The sequence below is a fragment of the Oncorhynchus kisutch genome, linkage group LG8 (assembly GCF_002021735.2).
Source record: "Oncorhynchus kisutch isolate 150728-3 linkage group LG8, Okis_V2, whole genome shotgun sequence".
NCBI classification, from domain to species: Eukaryota; Metazoa; Chordata; class Actinopteri; order Salmoniformes; family Salmonidae; genus Oncorhynchus; species Oncorhynchus kisutch.
This window is the reverse complement of record NC_034181.2, coordinates 52,672,314-52,699,745: the sequence shown is the minus strand read 5'-3', so window position 1 is coordinate 52,699,745 and position 27,432 is coordinate 52,672,314. Positions and strand designations below refer to the sequence as shown.

Here is a 27,432-nt window from a genome sequence, read left to right as displayed (position 1 = left end):
GAATGTTGTGGAATGCCACATGTGATATGTATTTTCTCTGAGATATGTTCACAAGGGGTGACAAAAAAAAACTCTTGACTGGTTACATAGGTCCTAAACCAATTTAGGACAGGACCCGAGAGGCCAACCCACCGCTCCAGTCTATCCAGAACAACGTCACGGTCAACAGTGTTGAAAGCAGCACTTAAATCCAAGAGTTGGTTCTATGATCATGTACCACTTTAAGTAAGGCTGTCTCTGTGCTGTGGTGGGCCCAAAAAATATAGTTGGCACTTAAAAAATCAGCTTGAAAACCAATTTCTCCAAAATGTTGATTAAGAATGGAAGGCTGGCCAAACATTGAAGGGATTCTTCAGAAGGGATTTCACCACAGCAGTATTTAGTGCAGTGAGGAAAGTGCCTGTGAACAGGGAGGGATTAACCAGAGTTTACACTTCTTCAGATATGCAAATAAAAACTGTTTTGAAGAAGGTGTTGTGGATAGGATCGAGAGTGCAGGTATAAGTGGTGATATCACTTTCCTGAGCATGCCTGTGTCAATCAGGGAAAATAACTCCATAGTGCCTTTAAGTGGTAGGCTTAGGGCACATATCATCAAACTTCTCAACAGGTATTGCTTGACTGATACCCAGCCTAATGCTTTAAACTCATCACATTTAGATGTAGAGGAAAGTTCACATAGGTTTGTGGGGGTAGGATTAAAATAAAATAAAATAAAAATAAAATAAAAATATATTTATTTAACCAGGTAGGCCAGTTGAGAACAAGTTCTCATTTACAACTGCGTAGGAAGGTAGAGTAGGAAGGTAAGCAATAAATAGGCCATAGAGGTGAAAATAATTACAATTTAGCATTAATACTGGAGTGATATATGTGCAGATGATGATGTGCAAGTAGAGATACTGGGGTTCAAAAGAGCAAGAGGGTAAGTATTTGTATGGGGATTAGGTAGTCGGATGGGCTATTTACAGATTGGCTGTGTACAGGTACAGTGATCGGTAAGCTGCTTTGACAGCTGATGTTTCAAGATAGAGAGGGAGATATGACTCCAGTTTCAGAGATGTTTGAAATTCGTTCCAGTCATTGGCAGCAGAGAACCTGGAAGGAGAGGCGGCCAAAGGAAGAGTTGGCTTTGGGGATGACCAATGCATTATACCTGCTGAAACGTGTGCTACGGGTGGGTGTTGCTATGGTGACCAGTGAGCTGAGATAAGGCGGGGCTTTACTTAGCAAAGACTTATAGATGACCTGGAGCCAGTGGGTTTGGCAACGGATAAGTAGTGAGAGGGCCATCCAACGAGAGCATAGAGGTCGCAGTGGTGGGTAGTATATGGGGGCTTTGGTGATAAAAAGGCACTGTGATAGTCTACATCCAATTTGCTGAGTAGAGTGTTGGAGGCTATTTTGTAAATGACATCGCCAAAGTCAAGGATCGGTAAAATAGTCAGTTTAACGAGGGCATGTTTGGAGGAGTCTTTGTTGCGAAATAGGAAGCCGATTCTAGATTTATCTTTGGATTGGAGATGCTTAATTTAAGTCTGGAAGGATAGTTTACAGTCTAACCAGACACCTAGATGTTTGTAGTTGTCCACATATTCTACGTCAGAACCGTCCAGGGTAGTGATGCTAGTCAGGCGGGAGGGTGCGGGCAGTGATCGGTTGAAGAGCATGCCTTTAGTTTTACTAGCATTTAAAAGCAGTTGAAGGCCACGGAAGGAGTGTTGTATGGCGTTGAAGCTCGTTTGGAGGTTTGTTAGCACAGTGTCCAAAGAAGAGCCAGATGTATACAGAATTGTGTCGTCTGCATAGAGGTGAATCAGAGATTCACCAGCAGCAAGAGCGACATCATTGATATATACAGGGATAAGAGTCGGACCGAGAATTTAACCCTGTGGCACCTCCATAGAGACTGCCAAAGGTCCGGACAACAGGCCCTCCGATTTGACACACTGAACTCTATCTGAGAAGTAGTTGGTGAACCAGGCGAGGCAGTCATTAGAGAAAACAAGGCTATTGAGTCTGCCGATAAGAATGCGATGATTGACGATGAGTCGAAAGCCTTGGCCAGATCGATGAAGATGGCTGCACAGTACCGTCTTTTATCGATGGCAGTTATGATATCTTTTAGGACCTTGAGCGTGGCTGAGGTGCACCCATGATCAGCTCGGAAACCAGATTGCATTGTGGAGAAGGTACGGTGGGATTCGAAAGGGTCAGTGATCTGTTTATTAACTTGGCTTTTGAAGATTTTAAAAAGGCAGGGCAGGATGGATATAGATTTATAACAGTTTGGGTCTAAGGTGTCTCCCCCTTTGAAGAGGGGGATGACTGCGGCAGCATTCCAATCTTTGGGGATCTCAGGCTAGTAATAGGCTAGTAATAGCGGTTGAATAGGCTAGTAATAGGGGTTGCAACAATTTTGGCTGATAATTTTAGAACGAGAGGGTCCAGATTATCTAGCCAAGCTGATTTGTACGGGTCCAGGTGTTGCTGCTCTTTCAGAACATCAGGTCTTTGGATTTGGGTGAAGGAGAAGCAGGGCAGGTTTGGGCAAGTTGCTGCAGGGGGTGCTGAGGTGTTGGCTGGGGTAGGGGTAGCCAAGTGGAAAGCATGGCCAGCCGTGGAAAAATGCTTATTGAAATGATCGATTATCGTAGATTTTATCGGTGGTGACAGTGTTTCCTATCCTCAGTGCAGTGGGCAGCTGGGAGGAGGTGCTCTTATTCTCCATGGACTTTACAGTGTCCCAAAACCTTTTGGAATTAGTGCTGCAGAATGCAAATATCTGTTTGAAAAAGCTAGCATTAGCTTTCCTAACTGACTGAGTATATTGGTCCCTGACGAGTTACATTTCACGGGGGCTGTTCAATGCTAATGCAGAACGCCATAGGATGTTTTTGTGCTGGTCAAGGGCAGTCAAGTCTGGGGTGAATCATGGGCTGTCTGTTCTTAGTTCTACATTTTTTGAATGGGGCATGCTTATTTAAGATGGAGAGGAAAGCACTTTCAAAGAACAACCAGGCATCCGCTACTGACAGGATGAGGTCAATATCCTTCCAGGATACCCAGGCCAGGTCGGTTAGAAAGGCCTGCTCACTGAAGTGTTTTAGGGAGTGTTTGACAGTGATGAGGAATGGTCGTTTGACCAGGAGGATATCTACGAGGGTGCCCATTACGGATTTAGGGTTGTACCTGGTAGGTTTCATGATCATTTGTGTGAGATTGAGGGCACCTAGCTTAGATTGTAGGATGGCTGGGGTGTTAAACATGTCCCAGTTTAGGTTACCTAACAGTACAAACTCTGAAGATAGATGGGTGGCGATCAATTCACATATGGTGTCCAGGGCACAGCTGGGGGCTGAAGTGGGTCTATAACAAGTGGCAACGGTAAGAGACTTGTTTCTGGAAAGGTGAATTTTTAAAAGTAGAAGCTCAAATGGTTTGGGCACAGACCTGGATAGTATGACAGAACTCTGCAGTAGATTGCAACTCCGTCCCCTTTGGCAGTTCTATCTTGTTGGAAAATGTTATAGTTAGGGATGGAAATTTCAGGATTTTGGGGTGGCTGAACCAGGGTTCATACATGGCTAGGACATCCGGGTTGGCGGAGTGTGTTAAAGCAGTGAATAAAACAAACTTGGGGATGAGACTTCTAATGTTAACATGCATGAAACATGTGCATTTACGGTTACAGAAGTCAACAAATGAGAGCGCCCGGGGAATGGGAGTGATGCTGGGGGCTGCAGGTCCTGGGTTAACCTCTACATCACCAGAGGAACAGAGGAGGAGTAGTATAAGAATATGCCTAAAGGCTAAAAGAACTGGTCGTCTAGTGCGTTCAGAACAGAGAGTAAGGGGACAGGTTTCTGGGCACGGAAGGATAGATTCAAGGCATAATGTACAGACAAGGGTCTGTATAGGATGTGAGTACTGTGGAGGTTAGCCTAGGCATTGAGTGATGATGAGAGAGTTTTTGTCTCTCGAAGTACCATTTAAGCCAGGTGAGGTCACCGCATGTGTGGGGGGTGGAACAACAATGTTAGCTAAGGCATATTGAGCAGGGCTGGAGGCTCTACAGTGAAATAAGACAATATTTACTAACCAAAACAGCAATATACAAGGCATATAGACATTAGGGAGAGGCATGTGTAGCCGACTAATCATAGAGTCAAGTGAGTAGCTAGGTGAGCTGGAGGCATGGAGATTCAGACAGCTAGCAGGCCGTGGCTAGCAGCAGGCTAGCAGATGGGCCTCAGGGGAACGTTGCAACGGGGGAGCCTGTGGAAACCACCTCGGACAGTTACGTTGGCAGACCAGTCGTGATGGATTGGCGGGGCTCTGTGTCGGCAGCAAAGGGTCCAGGCCAATTGGCAAAAGAGGTATTGAAGCCCAGGGATTATCTGATGGATTTCTTTGGCTAGACGGGGGATGGGCTGATGGATTTATCAGGCCATCAATGGTTGAGAAGAGATCCCTAATTCTTCTGATTATTAGTGATCAAGTTACAAAAATTTGCCTCTCTGGCATTTCTGCCTTGTTATATATTCCAAGTGTCTCTCTCAGAATTATAACGGACCTGCAACTTTACTATTGGTCAATGATTGTGGTACTGATGGAATGGGGAAACAACCTTCTGAACTGTGGTGGCCGTGGAGGAGGATGCCACTGGGCGGCCGCTGGCTGTTGGTATACACCCAGGATCTGTGCTGACTCCAGGGGCTGGTAGGTCCATCTCAAGTGGAGCAAAGTTGTTTGATAGCTGGATCGGATTTTCTCAGATAGATGGGTGGCCAGACTACCTCTCCAATCTCCTACGCCTTACGAATATCCAGTCTTCCATGGGCTAAAGAATTGACGGCTTAACATCTGTCCGTTGGATTGAGATCATCGGCAGCTTTGCTATAGCATTTAAAACTGAGATTCTGTTTTCCTGGGTTACAGCAAGGTCAGTGTACTTAGAAAGCAGATTTTCCTTTTCTCACAGACGAGCTAACAGCCGAAGGATCTGTTCTGTAAAATGCTTGATGGTAGTGCATTTAGGGCAGACAAATTTCTGTCCCTTTTCCAGTTCCCCCTTATCTTCATGTGATTGTCTGGAAATTATGTAACACCTGAAGTATTTGTGCTCAGCCATGGATAAAAACACTTGTGGGCTTGAACTGCTAGCGTTAGCCTGCTCCATTTTCAGCTAACTGTTACTTAACAGGAATCCGAAACACAAACTTGTGGTCTCAGTCGTAAAGACTAACCGCATTGCGGAATCAGTAGCAATACAACTTCAGCTATGAATAAAAACGATTTAACGAAACCGATTTCATAAAAACAACAAAACGAGTGTAGACAGTACACTGTTCTGTTGCACTCTCTGATGACGTCTGTTATGTGATGACGTGGCTCTTCAAAGTGTAGTCCAATAGACACTGAATTAGATTCTCCCCAGAAACATGTGGCCACTCAGTCATGGGTAAATAGGTAGTACAGGAGCACCCGCCACTGTGGAAACCACCCCTGTGGGGCCCCCGTGTTGACGGTCAGCGTGGCAGAGGTGATGTTGCCTAACCTCACCACCTGGGGTCAGCCCGTCAGGAAATCCAGGATCCAGTTGCAGATGGGGGTGTTCAGTCCCAGGGTCTTAAGCTTGGTGACGAGCTTGGAGGGGAAAATGGTGTTGAAGGCAAATGTATAGTGAGATGAACGGATGATGGAGGAAGCTTTGAATAGGTCAGTAACCTACATATTAAGATGATTTCTCCCTCCCCATATTAACTAATACCATTCAATTCAATAATTGTTAGAGAAATAACGACGTGATCTTGTATGGAAGTTAATTCTACGCTTTACAGATATAGACGGATTGGATTAGATTCAGGCCGGTGACGCAGTTACACTATGCATGTTTTGCCATGGCCCTGGGTTGGTTTGAGTTTGTTGCTGATAGTTAATACAATGTTGTAGTCAGACATGAGTTAGCTAGCACCACAATTGCTACATCAAATATTTATTTGTGTACTAGACATGGGTTGCACCTTGGAGGCTAAAGTACACACATTTAGAGTGGCATGGAAATATGATAACATTGCTAAAGTAGTAAAAATACTTAGTAGGAAACAACTTTTACTTTAGAGACATGCCAATATTGCCATATCTGTTACGAGCAAAGTTCATCAGATAGCTAGCAATGCTAATGTTAACTTGCTCAATTACGGCAGTACCCTCAATCTTAGTTAGCGTGCTAAAGTTATAACGTAAACTCACTCACTGTTGTCGCCTTGGTCCGTACAATTGACCTTATTTTAGCGCCCCAAAAACGTAATACTTCCAGATCAACTGTAATGTCAATACCATTGTAAAGCACAATTTCTCCCATTTCAACATTATCAATGACATGAGCTCCACGCTGCCCAATTCTGCATATTTCAACAAGGCAATGAGCTCTGTCGGGTCGTTTTAAAAATGGCGGGTGGGGATGCGAATCTAATGCGTGATAGTGCGAAGGACAATTGTCGTGTGGGAAAACTGCTTTTTTCACTCGTTCTGTCCAACTTATCACCTCTAAAATGTAAATAAACACTATAAAGAGTTTATATAATGTGTCATTACATACCTATTTGAATGTTTGTGTTGAATTTGAATTGGGTTTTTAGTGCAGTGTTAAAGTGATCTTCAGAAGTAAACAGTGGCTTTGAGAGTCATGATCGCATGCAGTGATGGTTAGGTATCCCCCCTTACCCCCGTCACTGTCCATTTCTTGTTATTAAACGATGAGAGAAGTGCTACACCTGGTGGTGAGAGATTGTAAGACAGAAATAGTAGCTTTATGCGTGATGCACGTTACGACATGACACGTCATGATGTAACGGCGGGTCCATTTTTTCCAACTTTTCTCCAATATAATAGAGCCATTACCATGTCGATCAATGCGTGAATAGAAATATAGTTCACACCCCAGATTTTGAAGTCAACACAGTCGCTACAGTCCCATTAATTTTCTTTGCAGCCTCGTTTGAATTTCGCGGTTGCGCACATTTGTACAGAATGGGGTGAGTTTACGTTACTGAATTTAATGTAAATCTGTCAACATCACAATCATGACAAAAGGTTTTCCTACTAATTATTTGCCTTCTTTTGAAATGTATCGTGTTCCCAAGCCAAATCCGTTTTGTATTCAGGTAGGCTAAAGTTAGCCAGCTAGTTATTTAGGTTAGCTAGCTAGCTAACATCTCCTATATAGCGATGATAGTGATAATGATTATCAAAATATACATAATCAGATACATAACCAGCATTCTATGTTCTAGTTGCTGGTATACTCACCACCTCTAGGGACCAATGAACTCCAACCACCTATTCTGCATAATATCGTCCTTCAGCAGGGCATGCAAACTATTTGGCTGTGCATCCTGCTGGAAGCATGCATTGTATCGTCAATCCGTATAGGGCTTTTCAGTTTAAAACATCTGTGATCCTTTGAAAGCGAAACAATAATTTACTTGTCATTACACACTGAGGTACCAAACTCCGTTTTAGACCAGACTAACCTTGTGACCAAAATTATCCTATTTATACTTTGTAGTCAATTTTGACACTAAAATAAATGTTTCATATGAATCATATTGATGCGACATAGGCCGTTTTCAAAGGGATAAGTTGGTTTTTAGGTTCAGCCACAGACTCGCATCACTCTTCACTCTCCCCTGCGATTCGCCTCGTAAAAACTCTACCTGATGGACTGTGCGACGGGAGTTGTTAAAAAACTGGCAAGCGTGGGAGGCCTGTTGAAAGAAAGAAGCATGTTTTGATGTTTATATAGTTTTTATATACTGTAGTATATCTGTGGTGCTTTGGTGGAAGTGTTATGTAAGGCAACTTGGATTTAAGGTATTTTGTGATACGGTGAGTCAGTGGCGATTTCAGCTGTCCCATGATCTTTGTACAGACAGAGTTGACATTTGTTGTCATAATCCTGACAAAGGGGTAATTCCACAAAGGGTAAACCCCATACCAGCCAGACATACAGTCAATTTTGGGACACAAATGTTGCACCATTTATGCTTAATATAAAAAAGACATGTAATTCATCGGTGTGCATGTGTCTGTCTGTACGTGTGTGAGTAAATGAGAATAAAAGTGGGAGGAAATGATGGAAGAAGAGAAAAAAAAGTGTATACCGTAGGCTATACAGAGAAAGTAATGGAGGAAAAAGGAAAAAAGGTATAAGTCCTACTCCAGTTTTCTTTTCACCTCATTTAACACCTGATTTACTTAACAAAAGGTGCATCCACAAATGACATGACATGGCTCAAGTGGGGTGTGGGCCTTTACTCTATTGCTCCTCTATTGCTCCTCAAGCAAAAGGAGGCTGATGACATCACATCAGACCGCAGACCAACTCTTTGAATGCCCTACTCCTTGAAGTTTGAGTTTATGTTTAAAAACACGATTTTTAAATCATGAGGATGCGGAGGTATTAGGGCTGGGCAATATGGCCTAAACTGTATCGCTGTTTTTTTTAAACTTTTTTTAAAACTTATGGGCAATTCACGATATATATCTCTTTAAAAAAACGTTTCTCTAAATAAGTTTTGTTGCACAATTAAAAGGTCAACACACTGCATTTCAAACAGTCGGGAATTAAAAATTATACCTATCCCACTAATAATGAAATGATTTATTCAATCATTTTATGTTTTTATCAAAATGCATCATTTGGCAGGAAAATGAAATACCGCCCCCAGAGTTTCAAGAGGTTAGATGGCTGGCTTGCTAGCTGGCATTGAACCTATTTAGTTAACTTTAGCTAGTTATGACAATCGGTTTGTATTGCTAATTGGTTTGTATTGCTAATAATATTTATTTTATGGATTGGGATTTTAGTTTATATTTTTTAGCTAGCTAGCTAGCTAACATTACTGGTCCATGTCTAAACAATAAAGCTTGCCGTTAGCTAGCTAAAGTTAGCGGATGTTAGATGGCTGGCTTGCTAGATAACATTAACTGACATGTATGAAGTGTGTGTAATGTTAGTGAAGTTTTTTCAGAATGTAATTTCGCATTGCTAGTTATAGCCTGTTAGTTAGCTAACTAGCTAACATTGAACCTATTTGGTTAACTATAGCTAGCTATGACAATCGGTTTGTATTTCTAGTTAAAGATTGTTTTGTTAGCTAGATGGCTGGCTAGCTAGCTAACATTGAGCCTATTTGCTTAACTTTAGCTAGCTATTACAACTTTCTATTAGCCAGCAGCATATCCCCCTGCATCCCAATGCTGGTTTGCTTCTGAAGCTAAGCAGGGTTGGTCCTGGTCAGTCCCTAGATGGGAGACCAGATGATGCTGGAAGTGGTGTTGGAGGGCCAGTAGGAGGCACTCTTTCCTCAGGTCTAAAATAATATTTCCCAATGTCCCAAGGCATAGATTGGGTACACTGCTTGGCTAGGGTGCTGTCTTTTGGATGGGACATTAAACGGGTGTCCTGACTCTCTGTGGTCACTAAAGAGTCCATGGCACTTATCGTAAGAGTAGGGGTGTTAACCCCGGTGTCCTGGCTAAATTGCCAAGCTGTCCCTCAAACCGTCACCTAATCATCCCCAGCTTGCACTTGGCTCATTCATCCCCCTCCTCTCCCCTATTACTATTCCCCAGGTTGTTGCTGTAAATTAGACATTTCACAGTGGGTGCGAGATACTGTGGCTTGTAGGCGTCTCCAGGTCTCGCATCCACTGTGAAATTTGGTGGAGGATCTGTGATGATCTGGGGGTGCTTCAGCTAGGCTGGAATCGGGCAGATTTGTCTTTGTCAAAGCAAGTTTTCACAATGTTCTGGAAAAATATTGTGATTCCTGAAAGAGATGGGTGGGGCTGGCTTAAGAGGGTGTGAACAATGCTGAATGGGTGTAGACAAAGGAGAGCTCTCCAGTAGGTACCAAAACACTTAAAGGCCCTTTTCACAAAAGTGAGTTTACAAGCTTATCAACTTTCAAAGCAAAATTACTTTCCCATTGTTCCTTAAAAAGGCATTGTATGATATACTATTTTATAACTCTGAGTCTCAACATTTTATCAATGTAAAAAAAACAACTAAAAAACAAGACAGAATTCAAGAGGTGAGTCACAATTTTGTAAAACATTTTTCATTTCTTGAAGCAGTCATTATAGAAAATTAACACCGGTCTCATAAACAATCTCTGAAGCACAAGCTCATATGCTAGTGGGTAGCTAGCTAATCTTTATAAAGTATTCAAACCCCTTGATTTTTTCCACATTTTGTTACATTACAGCCTTATTGTAATGTATTAAATCTTTTTTTTCCTCATCAATCTACAGTACACACAATACCCCATAATAACAACTCAAACTTATAAAGAATAAAAACAAATATAGTATTCAGAACCTTTACTCAGTACTTTGCTGAAGCACCTTTGGCAGCGATTCTTGGCTATGACCCTACAAACTTGGCACACCTGTATTTGGGGAGTTTCTCCCATTCTCCTCTGCAGATCCTCTCAAGCTCTGTAAGGTTGGATGGGGAGAGTTGCTGCACAGCTATTTTCAGATCTCTCCAGAGATGTTAGAGCTGGTGGAAGTCGGGGCTCTGGGTGGGCCACACAAGGACATTTAGGGACTTGTCCCAAGCCACTGCATTGTCTTGACTTTATGCTTAGGGTCATTGTCCTGATGGATGGTGAAGATTCACCTCAGTCTGTGGTCCTGAGCACTCTGGAATAAGTTTTCATTAAGGATCTCTCTATTCTTTACTTCGTTCATCTTTCCCTCAATCCTGACTAGTCTCCCAGACTTGCCGCTTAAAAACATCCCCACAGCATTATGCTGCCACCATCTTGCTTCACCGTAGGGATGGTGCCAGGTTTCCTCCAGATGTGACGCTTGGCATTCAAGCCAAAGAGTTCAATCTTGGTTTCATCAGACCAGAGAATCTTGTTTTTCATGGTCTGGGAGTCCTTTAGGTGCCATTTGACAAACTCCAAGCGGGCTGTCATGTGCCTTTTACTGAGGAGTGGTTTCCGTTCGGCCACGCTACCACAAAGGCCAGATTGATAGAGGCTGATGGGAGAACCTTCCAGAAGGACAAACATGACCATTGGGTTCTTGGTCACATCCCTGCTCAAGTCCCTTCTCCCCTGATTGATCAGTTTGGCCGGGCGGCCAGCTCTAGGAAGAGTATTGGTGGTTCCAAACTTGTTCAATTTAAGAATGATGGAGGCCACTGTTCTTGGGGACGTTCAATGCTGCAGAAATATTTTGGTACCCCTTCCCCAGGTATGTGCCTCGACACAATCCTGTCTTGGAGCTCTCGGACAATTCCTTCGACCTCATGGCTTGGTTTTTGCTCTGAAATGCACTGTCAACTGTAGGACCTTATATAGACAGGTGTGTGCCTTTCCAAATCATGTCCAATCATTTGAGTTAACCATAGCTAGACTCCATTAAAGTTTTGTTTTTTTACGGAGCACTGGAGATCAATTTCGAATCTCAGAGCAAAGGGTCTAAATACAAAGGGTCTGAATACTCCCTCTGTTTAGTTTTTATAAATTTGCTAACATATCTTAAAACCAGTTTTTGCTCTGGGATATTGTGTGTAGATTGATGAGCAATTTTTTAATAAGGCTGTAATGTAACAAAATGTGGAAAAAGTCAAGTGGTCTGAATACTTTCAGAACGCACTGTTTTTCCATCAAAGTAGATTTTTTTATTGGTAAACTTGGATCTATTTGCTTAGAACTGGTCTACCCAACATGGCATAGCAGTCGGACGTGTGTTTGTCTTGTCCTGTGTTATTAGTCTGTAAATAGTCTGTTTTTCATTTTTTTTCATATATAATTTAATCTCACTTTCCATCTCACTTTCCATCCACCTCACCCAATGTGGTATGGATCTGCTATTTTTATACCTTATGACTGGAACCTCCATCCGAAACTAGCCAGCAAACTAGCTCTTGTCATTGTTTGCCACTGCTAGCGCTCCTCATCTCAGCTCAGACAATTAGCTCAGACACCAGCCAGCTTAGGCTCAGACAATTACCTGCCAGTCTGCACAGCGCGATATCAACCCAGAGCATATCGGACTGCTTTTCTCTAACACATCACGGATTCCTGCCACAAGCTCTGGACCATTACACCGGATCATCGCAGCTAGCTAGCTGCAACCGAGTGGCTATTGTTGGCTAACGCCTCGGTCCCGAAGCAAGCACCAGTTAGCCTTGAGCTAGCCTCAAGCTAGACTCATCTCCTGGCTAGCCGACGGAGTATACCAGCTAATTCTTGGGCCATAATACCTCTTTTGCCAATTGGCCTGGACCCTTTATTGTCGACACGGAGCCCTGCCGATCCATCACGACTAGTCTGCCGACACAATCGTCCGATGTGGTTTCAACAGGCTTTTCCACTGCGATGTAGCCGAAGACCCATCTGCTAGCTCCGGCCCGCTAGCTTTCAGAACGCCGTGTCTCCCGCTTGGCTAGTGTAGTAGCGACTACTGAACGGCTCCCTGACTCACCTATTGCTGCTCATTGAACCCTATGGATCTATGGACCTGGCTACACAGCTGATGCCATTATGTTCATTAACACCGCACATCATTTTGTTTATCTGTCAGCCACAGTCTCGAACTCAGGTCCTGTGTGTACCTAACTGACCCTCCTTGCCCATTCATCACAATTTACCCGTTGTTGTCTTAGCTCTCCGACCAACACCTGTGATCGCTTTATGCCTCTCTCTAATGTCAATATGTCTTGTCTACTGCTGTTTCGGTTAGTTCTTATTGTTTTATTTCACTGTAGAGCCCCCAGTCCTGCTCAACATGCTTTAGATAGCCCTTTTGTCCCACCCCCACACATGGGGAGACCTCACCTGGCTTAACTGGTGCCTTCAGAGATGCAACCTCTCTCATCGTCACTCAATGCCTAGGTTTACCTACACCTTATTCACATTCTAGCATACCTTGTCTGTACATTATGCCCTGAATCTATTCTACCACGCCCAGAAATCTGCTCCCTTTATTCTCTGTTCCCAACGCACTAGATGACCAGTTCTTATAGCCTTTAGCCGTACCCTTATCCTACTCCGTTCCTCTGGTGATGTAGAGGTTAACCCAGGCCCTGTAGCCCCCTGTACTACACCTATTCCCCAGGCCCTCTAATTTGTTGACTTCTGTAACCGTTAAAGCCTTGGTTTAATGTATGTTGACATCAGAAACATCCTCCCTAAGTTTGTTTTATTCACTGCTTTAGCACATTCTGCCAAACCTGATGTCCAAGCCTTGTCTGAATCCTGGCTTAGGAAGGCCACCAAAAGTTCTGAAATTTCCATCACGAACTACAACATTTTCCGTCAAGATAGAACTGCCAAAGCGGGCGGAGTTAGCCTGCAGAGTTCTGTCTTACTATCCAGGTCAGTGCCAAAAAAGTTCTAGCTTCTAATCCACCTTTCCAAAAACAAGTCTCTCACTGTTGCCACTGTTATAGGCCCCCCTCAGCCCCCAGCTGTGCCCTGGACAACATATGTGAATTGATATCCCCCCACCTATCTTCAGAGTTCGTACTGTTAGGTGACTTTATCTGGGTTATGCTTAACACCCCGGCCATCCTACAATATAAGCTAGATGCCCTCAAACTCGCACAAATGATCAAGGAACGTACCAGGTACAACCCTAAATCCGTAAACATGGGCACCCTCATAGATATCATCCTGACCAACTTGCCCTCTAATTACACCTGTTTCTTCAACCAGGATCTCAGCGATCACTGCCTCATTGCCTGCGTCCGTAATAGGTCTGTGGTCAAACGACCATTCCTCATCACTGTCAAACACTCCCTAAAACATTTCAGTGAGCAGGCCTTTCTAATCGACCTGGCCCGGGTATCCTGGAAGGATATTGACCTCATCCCGTCAGTAGAGTATGCCTGGTTGTTCTTTAAAAGTGCTTTCCTGCATCTTAAATAAGCATTCCCAATTCTAAAAATGTAGAACTAAGAACAGATATAGCCCCTGGTTCCCTCCTGACTTGACTGCCCTTGGCCAGCGCAAAAACATTCTGTGTTATACTGCAATAGCATTGAATAGCCCCTGTGATATTAAACTTTTCAGGGAAGTCAGAAACCAATATACACAGTCAGATAGGAAAGCAAATGCTAGCTTTTTCAAACAAAAATTTGCATTCTGTAGCACTAATTCCAAAAAGTTTTGGGACACTGTAAAGTCGGAGAATAAGAGCACCTCCTCCCAGCTGCCCACTGCACAGATGATAGGAAACACTGTCATGATCATTATCACATTATCGACCAATTTCTATAAGAATTTTTCTACGGCCGGCCATGCTTTCCACCTGGCTACCCCTACACCAGCGAACAGCTCTAAGCTCCCCGTAGCAACTTGCCCAAGCACCCCCCTTCACCCAAAACCAGATAGCTGATGTTTTGAAAGAGCTGCAAAATCTGGACCCATACAAATCAGCTGAGCTAGACAATCTGGACCATCTCTTTCTAAAATTATCTGCTGCAATTGTTACAACCCCTATTACTATCCTATTACTATCCTGTTCCTCTCTTTCGCATCGCCTGAGATCCCTAAAGATTGGAAAGCTGCTGCAGTCATCCCCCTCTTCAAAGGGGGAGACACTCTAGACCCAAACTGTTACAGATCTATATCCATCCTGCCCTGCTTTTCTAAAGTCTTCGAAAGCCAAGTTAATAAACAGATCACCAACCATTTTGAAACCCACCATACCTTCTCCGCTATGCAATCTGGTTTCCGAGCTGGTCATTGGTGCACCTCAGCTACGCTCAAGGTCCAAACAATATCATAACCACCATCGATAAAAGACAGTACTGTGCAACCATCGACATCGACCTTTAGGCTCTGTCAATCACTGCATTCTTATCGGCACCCCCATAGAGACTGCCTCGCCCGGTTCACCAATTACTTCTCAGATAGAGTTCAGTGTGTTAAATCGGAGTGCCTGTTGTCCGGACCTCTGGCAGTCTCTATGGTGGTGCCACAGGGTTCAATTATTGGGCCGATTATTTTCTCTGTATACATCAATGATGTCACTCTTGCTGCTTGTGATTCTTTGATCCCCCTCTACGCAGATGACACCATTCTGTATACATCTGGCTCTTCTTTGGACACCAAACCTCCAAACGAGCTTCAATGCCATACAACCCACCTTCCAGTGCCTCCAACTGCTCTTAAATGCAAGTAAAACTAAAGGCATGCTCTTCAACCGATCACTGCCCACACCCGCCCGCCAGACTAGCATCACTACTCTGGACGGTTCTGACTTAGAATAAGTGGACAACTATATGCGCATTCATCGTCTGCATATCTATCACTCCAGTGTTTAATTGCTAAATTGTAATTATTTCACCACTATGGCCTATTTATTGCCTTGCCTCCCTTATCTTACCTCATTTGTACACACTGTATATAGACTTTTCTATTGTGTTATTGACTGTATGCTTGTATATTCCATGTGTAACTCTGTGTTGTTGTTTGTGTCGCACTGCTTTGCTTTATCTTGGCCAGGAAGCAGTTGTAAATGAGAACTTGGTCTCAACTGGCCTACCTGGTTAAATAAAGGTGAAATATATATATATATGTTTTAACTGCTATGAATACACATTCCTGTCCATCTCCAACTGTTTGAACAACATTGCCTGTTCACTTTGTTTAGATATTGAAATCAAGTGGTCTACCTAGATAAGATGTTTACTTCTCAGAATGAGAATATATCCCTATATAAATAAAAATGTTATGCTCATTGCACATTAACATTATAGAGAGACTAGACAGCTAGCACATACGTTTGTGGCTAAAATGCTGCTATTGCCACACATGGCAGAAACTGAGCCTTAATTTCCACAATCATGCTTATTGATACTCTCGTTTTAGTAGGATCTGCTCTGTTCTACATTTTAGGAGTTGAGACATTGAAAGGGTAAGTTCTGGTCCATTACAGTAGAATAATGTCTCTAAGTGTGTCTGTCCTTATGACTGTTGGACCAAACATCAAATGCAAATAGCGAGTTTAAGCTTCTTCTTTTGATGGCAGATATGTCTCCCTATGAAAAAAACATAATACTGGACAGACACATGTTAAATTAATTATCAATTAATGTAGTGTTTTTGCGGATTGTAGTATATTGTAGTATTTACTGTAGTGTTTTTGCGAATTGTACTATACTGTACTATTTACTGTAGTGTGTTTGTTTTATTATCCTTGACATAGAAGTGAAGGCTTTCTCCTTCAGGAAACCTACTGAAAGAGCAAATTTTCCACAACTTGTAGGTAGGTAGGACTGGGGTCTGAATGGATAGTTTAGGATGTCGGCTCTTTTCTATAACCTGTAGGGAACACAATATATGGTTTCTCACTTATGGGTGGCACATTGCTATATGGGGGAGGGGAATGTGCAAACTAAATACTGTAGTATTTACTATAGTTAAAGTGGAGTGTTTTTGCAGACTGTGATGTTTTTGTGGAATTTACTGTGGTATTTATTAAATAGTTTTTTGGCACATAATACTATTTAGTATAGTATTCCACAGTATTTATTTAGATTTTACCTTTATTTAACTAGGCAAGTCAGTTAACTAAGAACCAATTCTTATTTACAATGACGGCCTACACCGGCCAAACCCGGATGACGCTGGGCCAAATGTGCGCTGCCCTATGGGACTCCCAATCATGGTCGATTGTGATACAGCCTGGATTCGTACCAGGGTGTCTGTAGTGACACCTCAAGCACTGAGATGCAGTGCCTTAGACTGCTTACTAACATTCCACAGTAAGTACTACTCCTGATGAACGAGGGATACTACAGTTTACTAAAGAATTATATATTAAATTGTAGTATTTTTTTATGTGTGTTATAACATTCATCCTCCAATTCTTTGTGACGGCAGGCTGAGATGTGGGTGGTGGAGGTGATTTCATCATTGGGTTGTGGATTTGTGAACGGTGCAGTGTGGATTGGAATTGCAACTGGGAAAACACCTCAAGTCAGTATGCAATCACAAGGACTTTGAGGATGAATAAAACTGTAAAATTAAGATTAAGATCTCTTTATTCGTCAATTGTACACAAGGTCCAATCAAAATGTGGCTTCTACTTTTAACCTCCTACCTAGCCTTCCTGTGTTTGTGAGACATAATCATTTGCACCAAAAGCCATCAAATTGAAATGAAATTCCCCCAGCAATCTTCAAATTGACACTCTAGATAGAATTGGCATTCTACAACTAGACATAAAGTGTTTGGTGCCATCATGCCAGCCATTACTAACTAAACGGTGTATCCATGGATCCCACTCAGATTGTAAAAAAATCATTTGTAATCGACTTTGTTTCCCAGAAGAAGAAATGGACTGTGTCACTAGCAACAGACACAGGCAGTAATAAACAGAATTATAAACTAGATAGTTTGGGTCCTGGATAATGATTGTCTGAAAACTGTGGTATATTTAAGCAATAAGGCCCAAGGAGGTGTGGTATATGGCCAATATACCACGATCTGGACACAGCCATTAGCCGTGGTGCTATTATTGCTATTATAAACTGGTTACCAATGGGTGGTTTGAGTCCTGAATTCTGACTGACTGAAAGCCATGGTATACCAGAATGTATACCAGGGGTATAACAAAATATTTTGTTTTACTGCCCTAATTATGTTGGTAACCAGTTTATAACAGCAATAAGTCTCCTCAGGGGTTTGTGATATATGGCCAATACACCACGGCTAATGGCTGTGTCCAGGCACTCCGCGTTGCGTCATACAGAAGAGCAGCCTTTAGCTGTAGTATATTGGCCACATCTCCTTGGGCCTTGTTGTTTAAATATATATTTTTGTAAGGATCGACGCTGATAGACGAGAAGGAAGTACAGGGAGTGAACATTTAATTAATTAACAATGGACATGAAACTGGACAGGACAGCGTCTGGCCATGAAAACATAACAACATTAAAGCTGACTTGGGGAACCAACTGAGGAACAGACAGATATAGATGGGGCAATCAACAAGGTGAAGGAGTCCAGGTGAGTCCATTGAGCGCTGATGAGTGTAATGATGGTGACAGGTGTGCATAATGAAGGTATAGGCAGCCTGGTGCCCTCGAGCGCCAGAGAGGGAGAACGGGAGCAGGCGTGACAATTATTATTATTTTAAAGGAGTGGGGCAGTCCCACTCCTTTGGTATTTCGTCATGTTTGAAAAGAGATAGGCAGAGTTGAAACTTAGGAGAGATGGTGCTGAAGTAGCAACAGGCCATACTCCAACTCATGCTGGCAGAGGTATATCGTACATGTGCTCCAGAGGCAACTGCCCAGACCGCCAGACCACCCCAGTCCACATATACCTTTATAGTAGCTGGGTTTAATGACTTTTTATGATGGCAGTACCTATAAATGTCTCTGGCCATTCCAAAGTCCCCGATCTTGGCCACTCTCCCTGGTCCTTTGGTGGTCAGCAGACAGTTCCGGGCCGCAATGTCCCTGCAAAGTGACAAGACAAGAAGAACCTTACAGGGGTGTGTTCGTGTTAGTGTGTGTGTCTCTGTCTATCTGTGCATGTGTGTGCTCATCTGTATGTGCGTTAGTGTGTGCGCGCTTGTCTGTCTGTCTGCGTTAGTGTGTGCGAGCTTGTCTGTCTGTCTGTGTCTGTCTGTCTGTCCGTCTGTGTTAGTGTGTGCGAGCTTGTCTGTCTGTCTGTTCGTCTGCGTTAGTGCGTGCAAGCCTGTCTGTCTGTCCGTCTGCGATAGTGTGTGCGTCCTTCCGTCCGTCCGTCCGTCCTTCTGTCTGTCAGTGTGTATCTTATCCCCATGGTAGAATAAGGGCAAACAGAGGACTCAAAACACATATCTGTGAGAATCATGTAGCGTAGCCCATTGTGTTGTGTGCATGTTGGTTTCCACTCCCACCCTTAAACAATTGAGTGTGATTATTGGAATAACAGATTCATGTATTAAAGCATTAACTGAACATTAAATTGTTTAATCTGAACTGTTTGAATTCGGATTAAACAAAACAATGTTATTCACAGCCAGATTTAGCATATGCATACATTTATGTTGTATGGGATTGTAATAAGATTTAAGAGGCTGCAGAATTTGAGTGGTATGACAAAGCAGCAAACACACTCTTCGAGATATTGCATTTCATCAATGCAGGTTTTCCTCAAGAAAATATAGTCTAGTGACACGTACTCACACGTAGTGGCCTCAAGGATGATGATGGTGGCTGTGATTTGTAATAAGGAGTCGTGCTAGTGTGTGTGTGTAGTGTGTGTAGCCTAGTGCTTCTGTGTGTTGTGTGCATGCTAGGGTCTGCGTGTGTGTCTGTAGCTACACTCCTGTGACACCATTAGGCGGTATCATAGTTGACAGCACATTTTGGGGTAAATTAGCTTTAATTGGGCTCGTTTGTCATTGGATGACTTGCAGGAAGTTGCGGGTTAAAGGGAAAATCCTGTCACAGGTTAAGGACGCCGTGGAAACCAAGCAAGGTGATTGCTGGGGTTGCGGGGGGGAAGCAGGCAAACCGTTCTGTTCCCATCTGTTTTTGTTTGGGAGGGTGTGAATGTGGGGGACTGTGTCTTTGTGGTGTGTGCGTGCACTGCTATTTGTGTGTTTGTGTCTGCGTATGTATACAGTAAGTGGGTGAAATTAGTGTCTGTGTGTGAGAGTGTATTTGTCTGTCATTGCATATTGTGTGGGTTTGACTATACATTATGTGCACACTGTGCACACACATAAATCCATGTACAGTATGTTTCTCTACCACATTAGGCCTACCGGTGTATAAACTGGTTCTCCTCCAGGTATTGGCATCCCTGTGCTATGTCTCTGGCCACTTTGAGCAGGTCCTCCATGGATAGACTAGAAGGGTGCTCCTATAGAGAGATACCAGATAGAGAGGAAGAGATCAGGCTCATATATACATAGGGCTTGATTCAATCCGTAGAGCTGAAGACCTGCTCTACAGCGTGATTGAAATTTGAAGACAATGTTCCCGTGTTCTCAGAGACTGTACTCATGGTAAACACTGCATATGTCTGCTCAATTGGAAATTACCTTAACATTTCAGTCGCCCTATAACGCGGATCTAAATAAGAATTTGTTCTTAACTGACTTGCCTAGTTAAATAAAGGTTACATTTAAAAAGTGTGTATCTTATCCCCATGGTAGAATTAGTTCCAAACAGAGAACTCAGAACACATATATGTGAGAATGTGTAGTGTAGCCCACTGTGTTGTGTGCATGTTGGTTTCCACTCCCACCCTTAAAACAATGATTATTGGAATAACAGATTCATGTATAAAAGCAGTCTCTATGGGGGTGCCACAGGGTTCAATTCTTGGGCCGACTCTTTTCTCTGTATAAATCAATGATGTTGCTCTTGCTGTGGGTGAATATTTGATCCACCTCTATGCAGATGACACCATCATGTTTCTGGCTAGGCCCCTTAGTTCCAATGAAGGGAAATCTTAACGCTACAGCATACTATGAAATTCGAGCAAATTCTGTGCCTCCAACTTTGTGAACAGTTTGGGGAAGGCCCTTTCCTGTTTCAGCTTGACAGGTCCATACAGAAATTGTCCCCACAAAAATGTTTCAACATCTAGTTGTAACGGTTCTCTTGTGGTGAAGGAGAGTCGGACCAAAATGCGGCGTGTAGATTGCGATCCATGTTTAATAAACAAACGTAAAAAACACGAATCAATACAAACACTACAAAACAAAGAACGTAAATGAACGTAAAGAAAACCGAAACAGTCCTATCTGGTGCAAACACAGAGACAGGAACAATCACCCACAAACACACAGTGAAACCCAGGCTACCTAAATATGGTTCCCAATCAGAGACAATGACTAACACCTGCCTCTGATTGAGAACCATTTCAGGCCAGACATAGAAATAGACAAACTAGACATGAAACATAGAATGCCCACTCAGCTCACACCCTGACCAACCAAAACATAAAAATATACAAAGTAAACTATGGTCAGGGTGTGACAGTATCCCCCCCCCCCAAGGTGCGGCCGCAAAACCTGAACCTATAGGGGAGGGTCTGGGTGGGCATCTGTCCGCGGTGGCAGCTCTGGTGCTGGACGTGGCCCCCACTTCACCGTAGTCTTCCCCCACCTTGTCCGCTTCCGTGACCTCCTAGCCACGGCAACTCTACTTAATAACAGGGGACAGAGGGGCAGCTCGGGACAGAGGGGCAGCTCGGGACAGACGGACAGCTCGGGACAGAGGGACAGCTCGGGACAAAGGGGCTGTTCAGACTCCGACAGCACAGGAGAGGAGGAAGGCTCTGGCAGATCCTGGCTGACTGGCGGATCTGGAAGAGTCTGGCTGACTGGCGGATCTGGAAGAGTCTGGCAGACTGGCGGATCTGGAAGAGTCTGGCAGACTGGCGGATCTGGAAGAGTCTGGCAGACTGGCAGATCTAGAAGAGTCTGGCTGACCGGCGGATCCTGGCTGACTGGCAGATCTGGAAGAGTCTGGCCGACTGGCGGATCCTGGCTGACTGGCAGAGTCTGGCTGACTGGCGGATCTGGAAGAGTCTGGCTGACTGGCAGATCTGGAAGAGTCTGGCGGATCTGGAAGAGTCTGGCAGACTGGCGGATCTGGAAGAGTCTGGCTGACTGACGGATCTGGAAGAGTCTGGCTGACTGGCGGATCCTGGCAGACTGACGGCTCTGACTGCGCCATGCTGACTGGCGGCTCTGGCTGCTCCCTGCTGACTGGTGGCTCTGGCTGCTCCATGCTGACTGGCGGCTCTGGCTGCTTCATGCTGACTGGCGGCTCTGGCTGCTCCATGCTGACTGGCGGCTCTGGCGGCTTCTTGCACACTGGCAGCTCCTTGCAGACTGGCATATCCGGCTGCTCCATGCAGACTGACATCTCCGGCTGCTCCATGCAGACTGACAGCTCTGGCTGCTCCATGAAGACTGACAGCTTTGGCTGCTCCATGCAGATTGGCAGCTCTGGCTGCTCCATGCTGACTGGCGGCTCTGGCGGCTTCTTGCACACTGGCAGCTCCTTGCAGACTGGCAGCTCCGGCTGCTCCATGCAGACTGACATCTCCGGCTACTCCATGCAGACTGACATCTCCGGCTGCTCCATGCAGACTGACATCTCCGGCTGCTCCATGAAGACTGGCAGCTCTGGCTGCTCCATGCAGATTGGCAGCTCTGGCTGCTCCATGCATATTGGCAGCTCTGGCTGCTCCATGCAGATTGGCAGCTCTGGCTGCTCCATGCAGACTGGCAGCTCTGGCTGCTCCATGCAGACTGGCACTCTGGCTGCTCCATGCAGACTGACAGCTCTGGCTGCTCCATGCAGACTGACAGCTCTGGCTGCTCCATGCAGACTGGCAGCTCTGGCTGCTCCATGCAGACTGGCAGCTCTGGCTGCTCCATGCAGACTGGCAGCTCTGGCTGCTCCATGCAGACTGACATCTCTGGCTGCTCCATGCAGACTGACAGCTCTGGCTGCTCCATGCAGACTGACAGCTCTGGCTGCGCTAAACAGGCAGGAGACTCCGGCAACGCTGTAGAGGCGGAAGGCTCTGGCAGCGCTAAACAGGCGGGAGACTCCAGCAGCGCAGGAGAGGAGGAAGGCTCTGGTAGTGCTGAACAGGCGGGAGACTCTGGCAGCGCAGGAGAGGAGGAAGGCTCTGGTAGCGCTGAACAGGCGGGAGACTCCGGCAGCGCAGGAGAGGCTAGGCGCACTGTAGGCCTGATGCGTGGTGCTGGCACTGGTGGTACTGGACCGAGAACACGCACAGGAGCTGCTACCGGAGGGCTGGGGTGTGGAGGTGGTACTGGATAGACCGGACCGTGCAGGCGCACTGGAGCTCTTGAGCACCGAGCCTGCCCAACCTTACCTGGTTGAATGCTCTCGGTGGCCCTGCCAGTGCGGCGAGGTGGAATAGCCCGCACTGGGCTATGCAGGCGAACCGGAGACACCGAGCGCAAGGCTGGTGCCATGTAAGCCGGCCCAAGGAGACGCACTGGGGACCAGATGCGTAGAGCCGGCTTCATGGCATTTGGCTCGACGCTCAATCTAGCCCGGCCGATACGCGGAGCTGGAATATACCGCACCGGGCTATGCATCCGGGGACACCGTGCGCACCACTGCATAACACGGTGCCTGCCCGGTCTCTCTAGCCCCCTGGTAAGCACAGGGAGTTTGCACAGGTCTCCTACCTGGCGTAGCCATACTCCCTGTGAGCCCCCTCCCAATACATTTTTGGGGCTGACTCTCAGGCTTCCATCCACGTCGCCGTGCTGCCTCCTCATACCTGCGTCTCTGAGCTGTCGCCGCCTCCAGTTCTTCTTTGGGGCGGCGATATTCTCCAGGCTGAGCCCAGGGTCCTTCACCATCCAGTTCGTCCTCCCATGTCCATTCCTTCTCTTGCTGCACCTTGGGGCAGCTACACTCCCCTGGTTTAGCCCAGGGTCCTCTCCCGTCGAGGATTTCCTCCCAAGTCCAGAAATTCTTGTCACGCTGCACCTGCTGCCTGTTACCACGCCACTTGGTCCTGTTGTGGTGGGTGATTCTGTAACGGTTATCTTGTGGTGAAGGAGAGTCGGACCAAAATGCGGCGTGTAGATTGTGATCCATGTTTAATAAACAAACGTAAAAAACACGAATCAATACAAACACTACAAAACAAAGAACGTAAATGAACGTAAAGAAACCGAAACAGTCCTATCTGGTGCAAACACAGAGACAGGAACAATCACCCACAAACACACAGTGAAACCCAGGCTACCTAAATATGGTTCCCAATCAGAGACAATGACTAACACCTGCCTCTGATTAAGAACCATATCAGGTCAGACATAGAAATAGACAAACTAGACATGAAACATAGAATGCCCACTCAGGTCACACCCTGACCAACCAAAACATAGAAATATACAAAGTAAACTATGGTCAGGGTGTGACACTAGTACAGTGCCTTGCAAAAGTATTCATCCTCCTTGGCATTTTTCCTATTTTATTGCATTACAACCTGTAATTTAAAATAGATATTAATTTGAATTTCATGTAATGGACATACACAAAATAGTCTGAATTGGTGAAGTGAAATTTTAAAAAAAAGTGTTTAAAAAAATGCAAAAATATAAAAAACTGAAAAGTGGTCTGTGCATATGTGTTCACCCCCTTTGCTATGAAGCCCCTAAATTAGATCTGGTGCAACCAATTACCTTCCGAAGTCACATAATTAGTTAAATAAAGTCCACCTGTGTGCAATCTGTGTCACACGATCTGTCACATGATCTCAGTGTATATACACCTGTTCTGAAAGGCTCCAGAGTCTGCAACACCACTAAGCAAGTGGCACCATGAAGACAAAGGAGCTCTCCAAACAGGTCAGGGACAAAGTTGTGGAAAAGTACAGATCAGGGTTCGGTTACAAAAAAATATCAGATACTTTGATAATCCCACGGAGCACCATTAAAACCCTTACTAAAAAATTGGAAAGAATTCGGCACCACAACTAACCTGCCTAGAGAGGGCTGCCCACCAAAACTCAAAGGAAAGGAAAATGCTATGTCTGGGGCAAACCCAACAACTTATCACTCTGAGAACTTCATCCCCAAAGTGAAGCATGGTGGTGGCAGCATCATGCTGTGGGGATACTTTTCATCGGCAGGGACTGGGAAACTGGTCAGAATTGAAGGAATGATTGACGCTAAATACAGGAAAATTCTTGAGGGAAACCTGTTTCAGTCTTCCAAAGATTTGAGACTGTGACGGACGTTCACCCTCCAGCAGGACAATGACCCTAAGCATACTGCTAAAGCAACACTTGAGTGGTTTAAAGGGAAACAACTGAGAATCTGTGGTATGACGTAAAGATTGCTGTACACCAGTGGAACCCATCCAAATTGAAGGAGCTAGAGCAGTTTTGCCTTGAAGAATGGCTAGATGTGCCAAGCTTATAGAGACATACACCAAGAGAATTGCAGCTGTAATTGCTGCAATTGGTGGCTCTACAAAGTATTGACTTGGGGGGGAGAATAATTATGAACACCCAAGTTTTAATTTTTTGGGGGTCTTATTTCTTGTTTGTTTCACAATAGAAATGTTCATCTTCAACGTGGTTGGCATGTTGTGTAAATTAAATTATACAAACCCCCCAGAAATCTATTTTAATTCCAGGTTGTAAGACAACAAAATAGTAAAAATACCAAGGGGGTGAATACTTTCGCAAGCCACTTTAGAAAGCCTTCCCAGAAGAGCACGTGTCCACATACATACACATACACACATATTGTGTGTGTGGTCATGTAGTTTATATGCTAATATACCTAGTGTATTTATGGAATGAGGCACATATCATTTTATTCAAACAAAATATTAAAATAATACCTGATACCATAAGAGAATATATTGTATATATGAGTGCATTCTAAGAAACAAAAATAAAAATGTTACAATAAATTGAATACCCTAATTCCACCAAAATCCCTGAACTTCATTCTTTATTTGTCCATTGCCAGTAAAACATTTTAAGTGCTATTATCCAGTCAATATGTGATTGAAAAAAAACTACAGTTATCCACTGTCCAACTGTTGCATTTATTCAAACCTTTTAACAATTTGGCAAATGTAGTCAAGCTTACTTCTCAAGGTTTCAGAAATCTCTGCTCCAAGGTACCATCTCTGGCTGTTGTGACTTAGAGCAAGACAACATATTCCTCTAACAAAAAGCACTTGAGCTGTGCACTAAAGCACTACCGCTCTGAACTAACGTACTGTACATTTTAAAATATACGAGACAAACTGGCAACTGAACTGACCAGTCTGGGTCGCGTCTCTCTCAGGAAACTCTTGAGGTCTCCTCCAGCCATCAATTCCAATAGGATGAAGCGTGGTAGGGCCTGTAGACTCACCCCTATACACCGCACTATGTTCTGGTGGCTGAATTTACTGCAGGGGGAGAGGGATAAAAGAGAGGGAGGAGGAATGGAGGGAGGAGAGGGAGAGAGGAGAGGGGTGAAGGAGTGAGAGGAGGGAGGAGAGAGAGGAAAGGAGGGAGGAGGAAGAAGGAAAGAAGGGAGAGAGTTGGGGATGAGGGGGAGATAGAGGGAGGAAAGGGGAAAGTAAAGGGAGAAGGAGAGGGTTGGAAAGGAAGTGAGATTACAGTACATGGTTGCTGAAGAATGATCTGCCATGGAGCATGTTTGCAATATGTCTTCAACCAAAAGCTGTGTGTGTGTGTGTGTGTGTGTGTGTGTGTGTGTGTGTGTGTGTGTGTGTGTGTGTGTGTGTGTGAGAGAGAGAGAGAGAGTTTAAGTGCGTGCATGCGTGTGCTTGGGTTTGTGTGACTGTAACTAGGTTTCCATCCAATTGCCGAGAGATGTTCATGTTAATATTAAAAAATCTGCATAAAACAATATGGACATTTTTCCATCACATTGATTTGTTGTGGATAAAAGGCTGTGCGTGATGAGGTAGTTCACATAAAAATAAAAGAACATAAGTCACATTTTCAACTCCACTGACAGTTTTGTCAAAACAAACTGTTGCGTTTTATAGCATATCATATGCACGCCATCTGGTTTTGGAGCATGCTCTCTAGACAACAGTCAGCTGACAAAATGGGGGTAGGTTTTAAATTATGAAATGGAATGAGACCAACGTCATTTTTATTTGATAATTGGTAGCCAAGTGTTTATCATCGTGTCACGAGCCTTCAAATAAAACCCTAGATATTTATTGGAAATGTGCATGAAGCTCATCACTTAACCACCAGGAAAGTTAATCAAATCTTCCTATAAACTCTAATGCTTTTCCACGTTGTAGTGGTAGCCAATGGAGCATATCATCGGGTGGCTCCAAGTTTACTTCGATATGATGGTTTATATATAAATAATTGCACATAAAATAGTTTCCACCGCAATTGTCACATAATTAATTTTACAAACACAAAAAGATCCCACCATGTCGAATGAACAAATTGTCTGTCAACATTTGTGAAATTGTACTAACACTTTGTTTCCATCACACCTGTTGTGATTTATTTGCATACAGTATGACTTTGCTTGCATGAAAACTGTGGATGGAAACGTGGTTTGTGTTACCTGATAATGAGAGCCTCCATGAGAAAGTCAAGCTCATCCTGCTCAGAGCACACCTCAGGGAGTGTCTATAGGGGATGCACACAGAACACACAATGAGGACATTCAGAGAGAACATAGACAATGCTGTGTAGACAGATGTGCAGAACTAAGGATACATCTACACAGTAGGGCTCATTGCAGGGCTCCATCAAAAAAGTGACCTGGGTCTCAATAGGACTCCCCTGCCTAAATAAAGGTTCAATAAAAAAATCTACATAAGCTCACTGAAATGTTTGTGAATAAAATACGTACCCAATACACACACATTCTTGCTGACATT

General features: G+C 44.2%; 1 protein-coding gene across 1 annotated transcript in view; it reads right to left on the bottom strand.

Moving 5' to 3' along the window:
* LOC109895304 (ALK tyrosine kinase receptor) overlaps positions 1–27,432 on the bottom strand; it is a 150,935-nt gene that overhangs the window by 6,168 nt on the left and 117,335 nt on the right. The window contains exons 18-21 of the mRNA XM_020488917.2: positions 27,114–27,178; positions 25,830–25,959; positions 19,800–19,897; positions 18,409–18,501 (exon numbers count right to left, since the gene is read on the bottom strand). Of these exons, the coding sequence (XP_020344506.2) occupies positions 18,409–18,501; positions 19,800–19,897; positions 25,830–25,959; positions 27,114–27,178 (386 nt within the window). The remainder of the gene's footprint in view (positions 1–18,408; positions 18,502–19,799; positions 19,898–25,829; positions 25,960–27,113; positions 27,179–27,432) is intronic.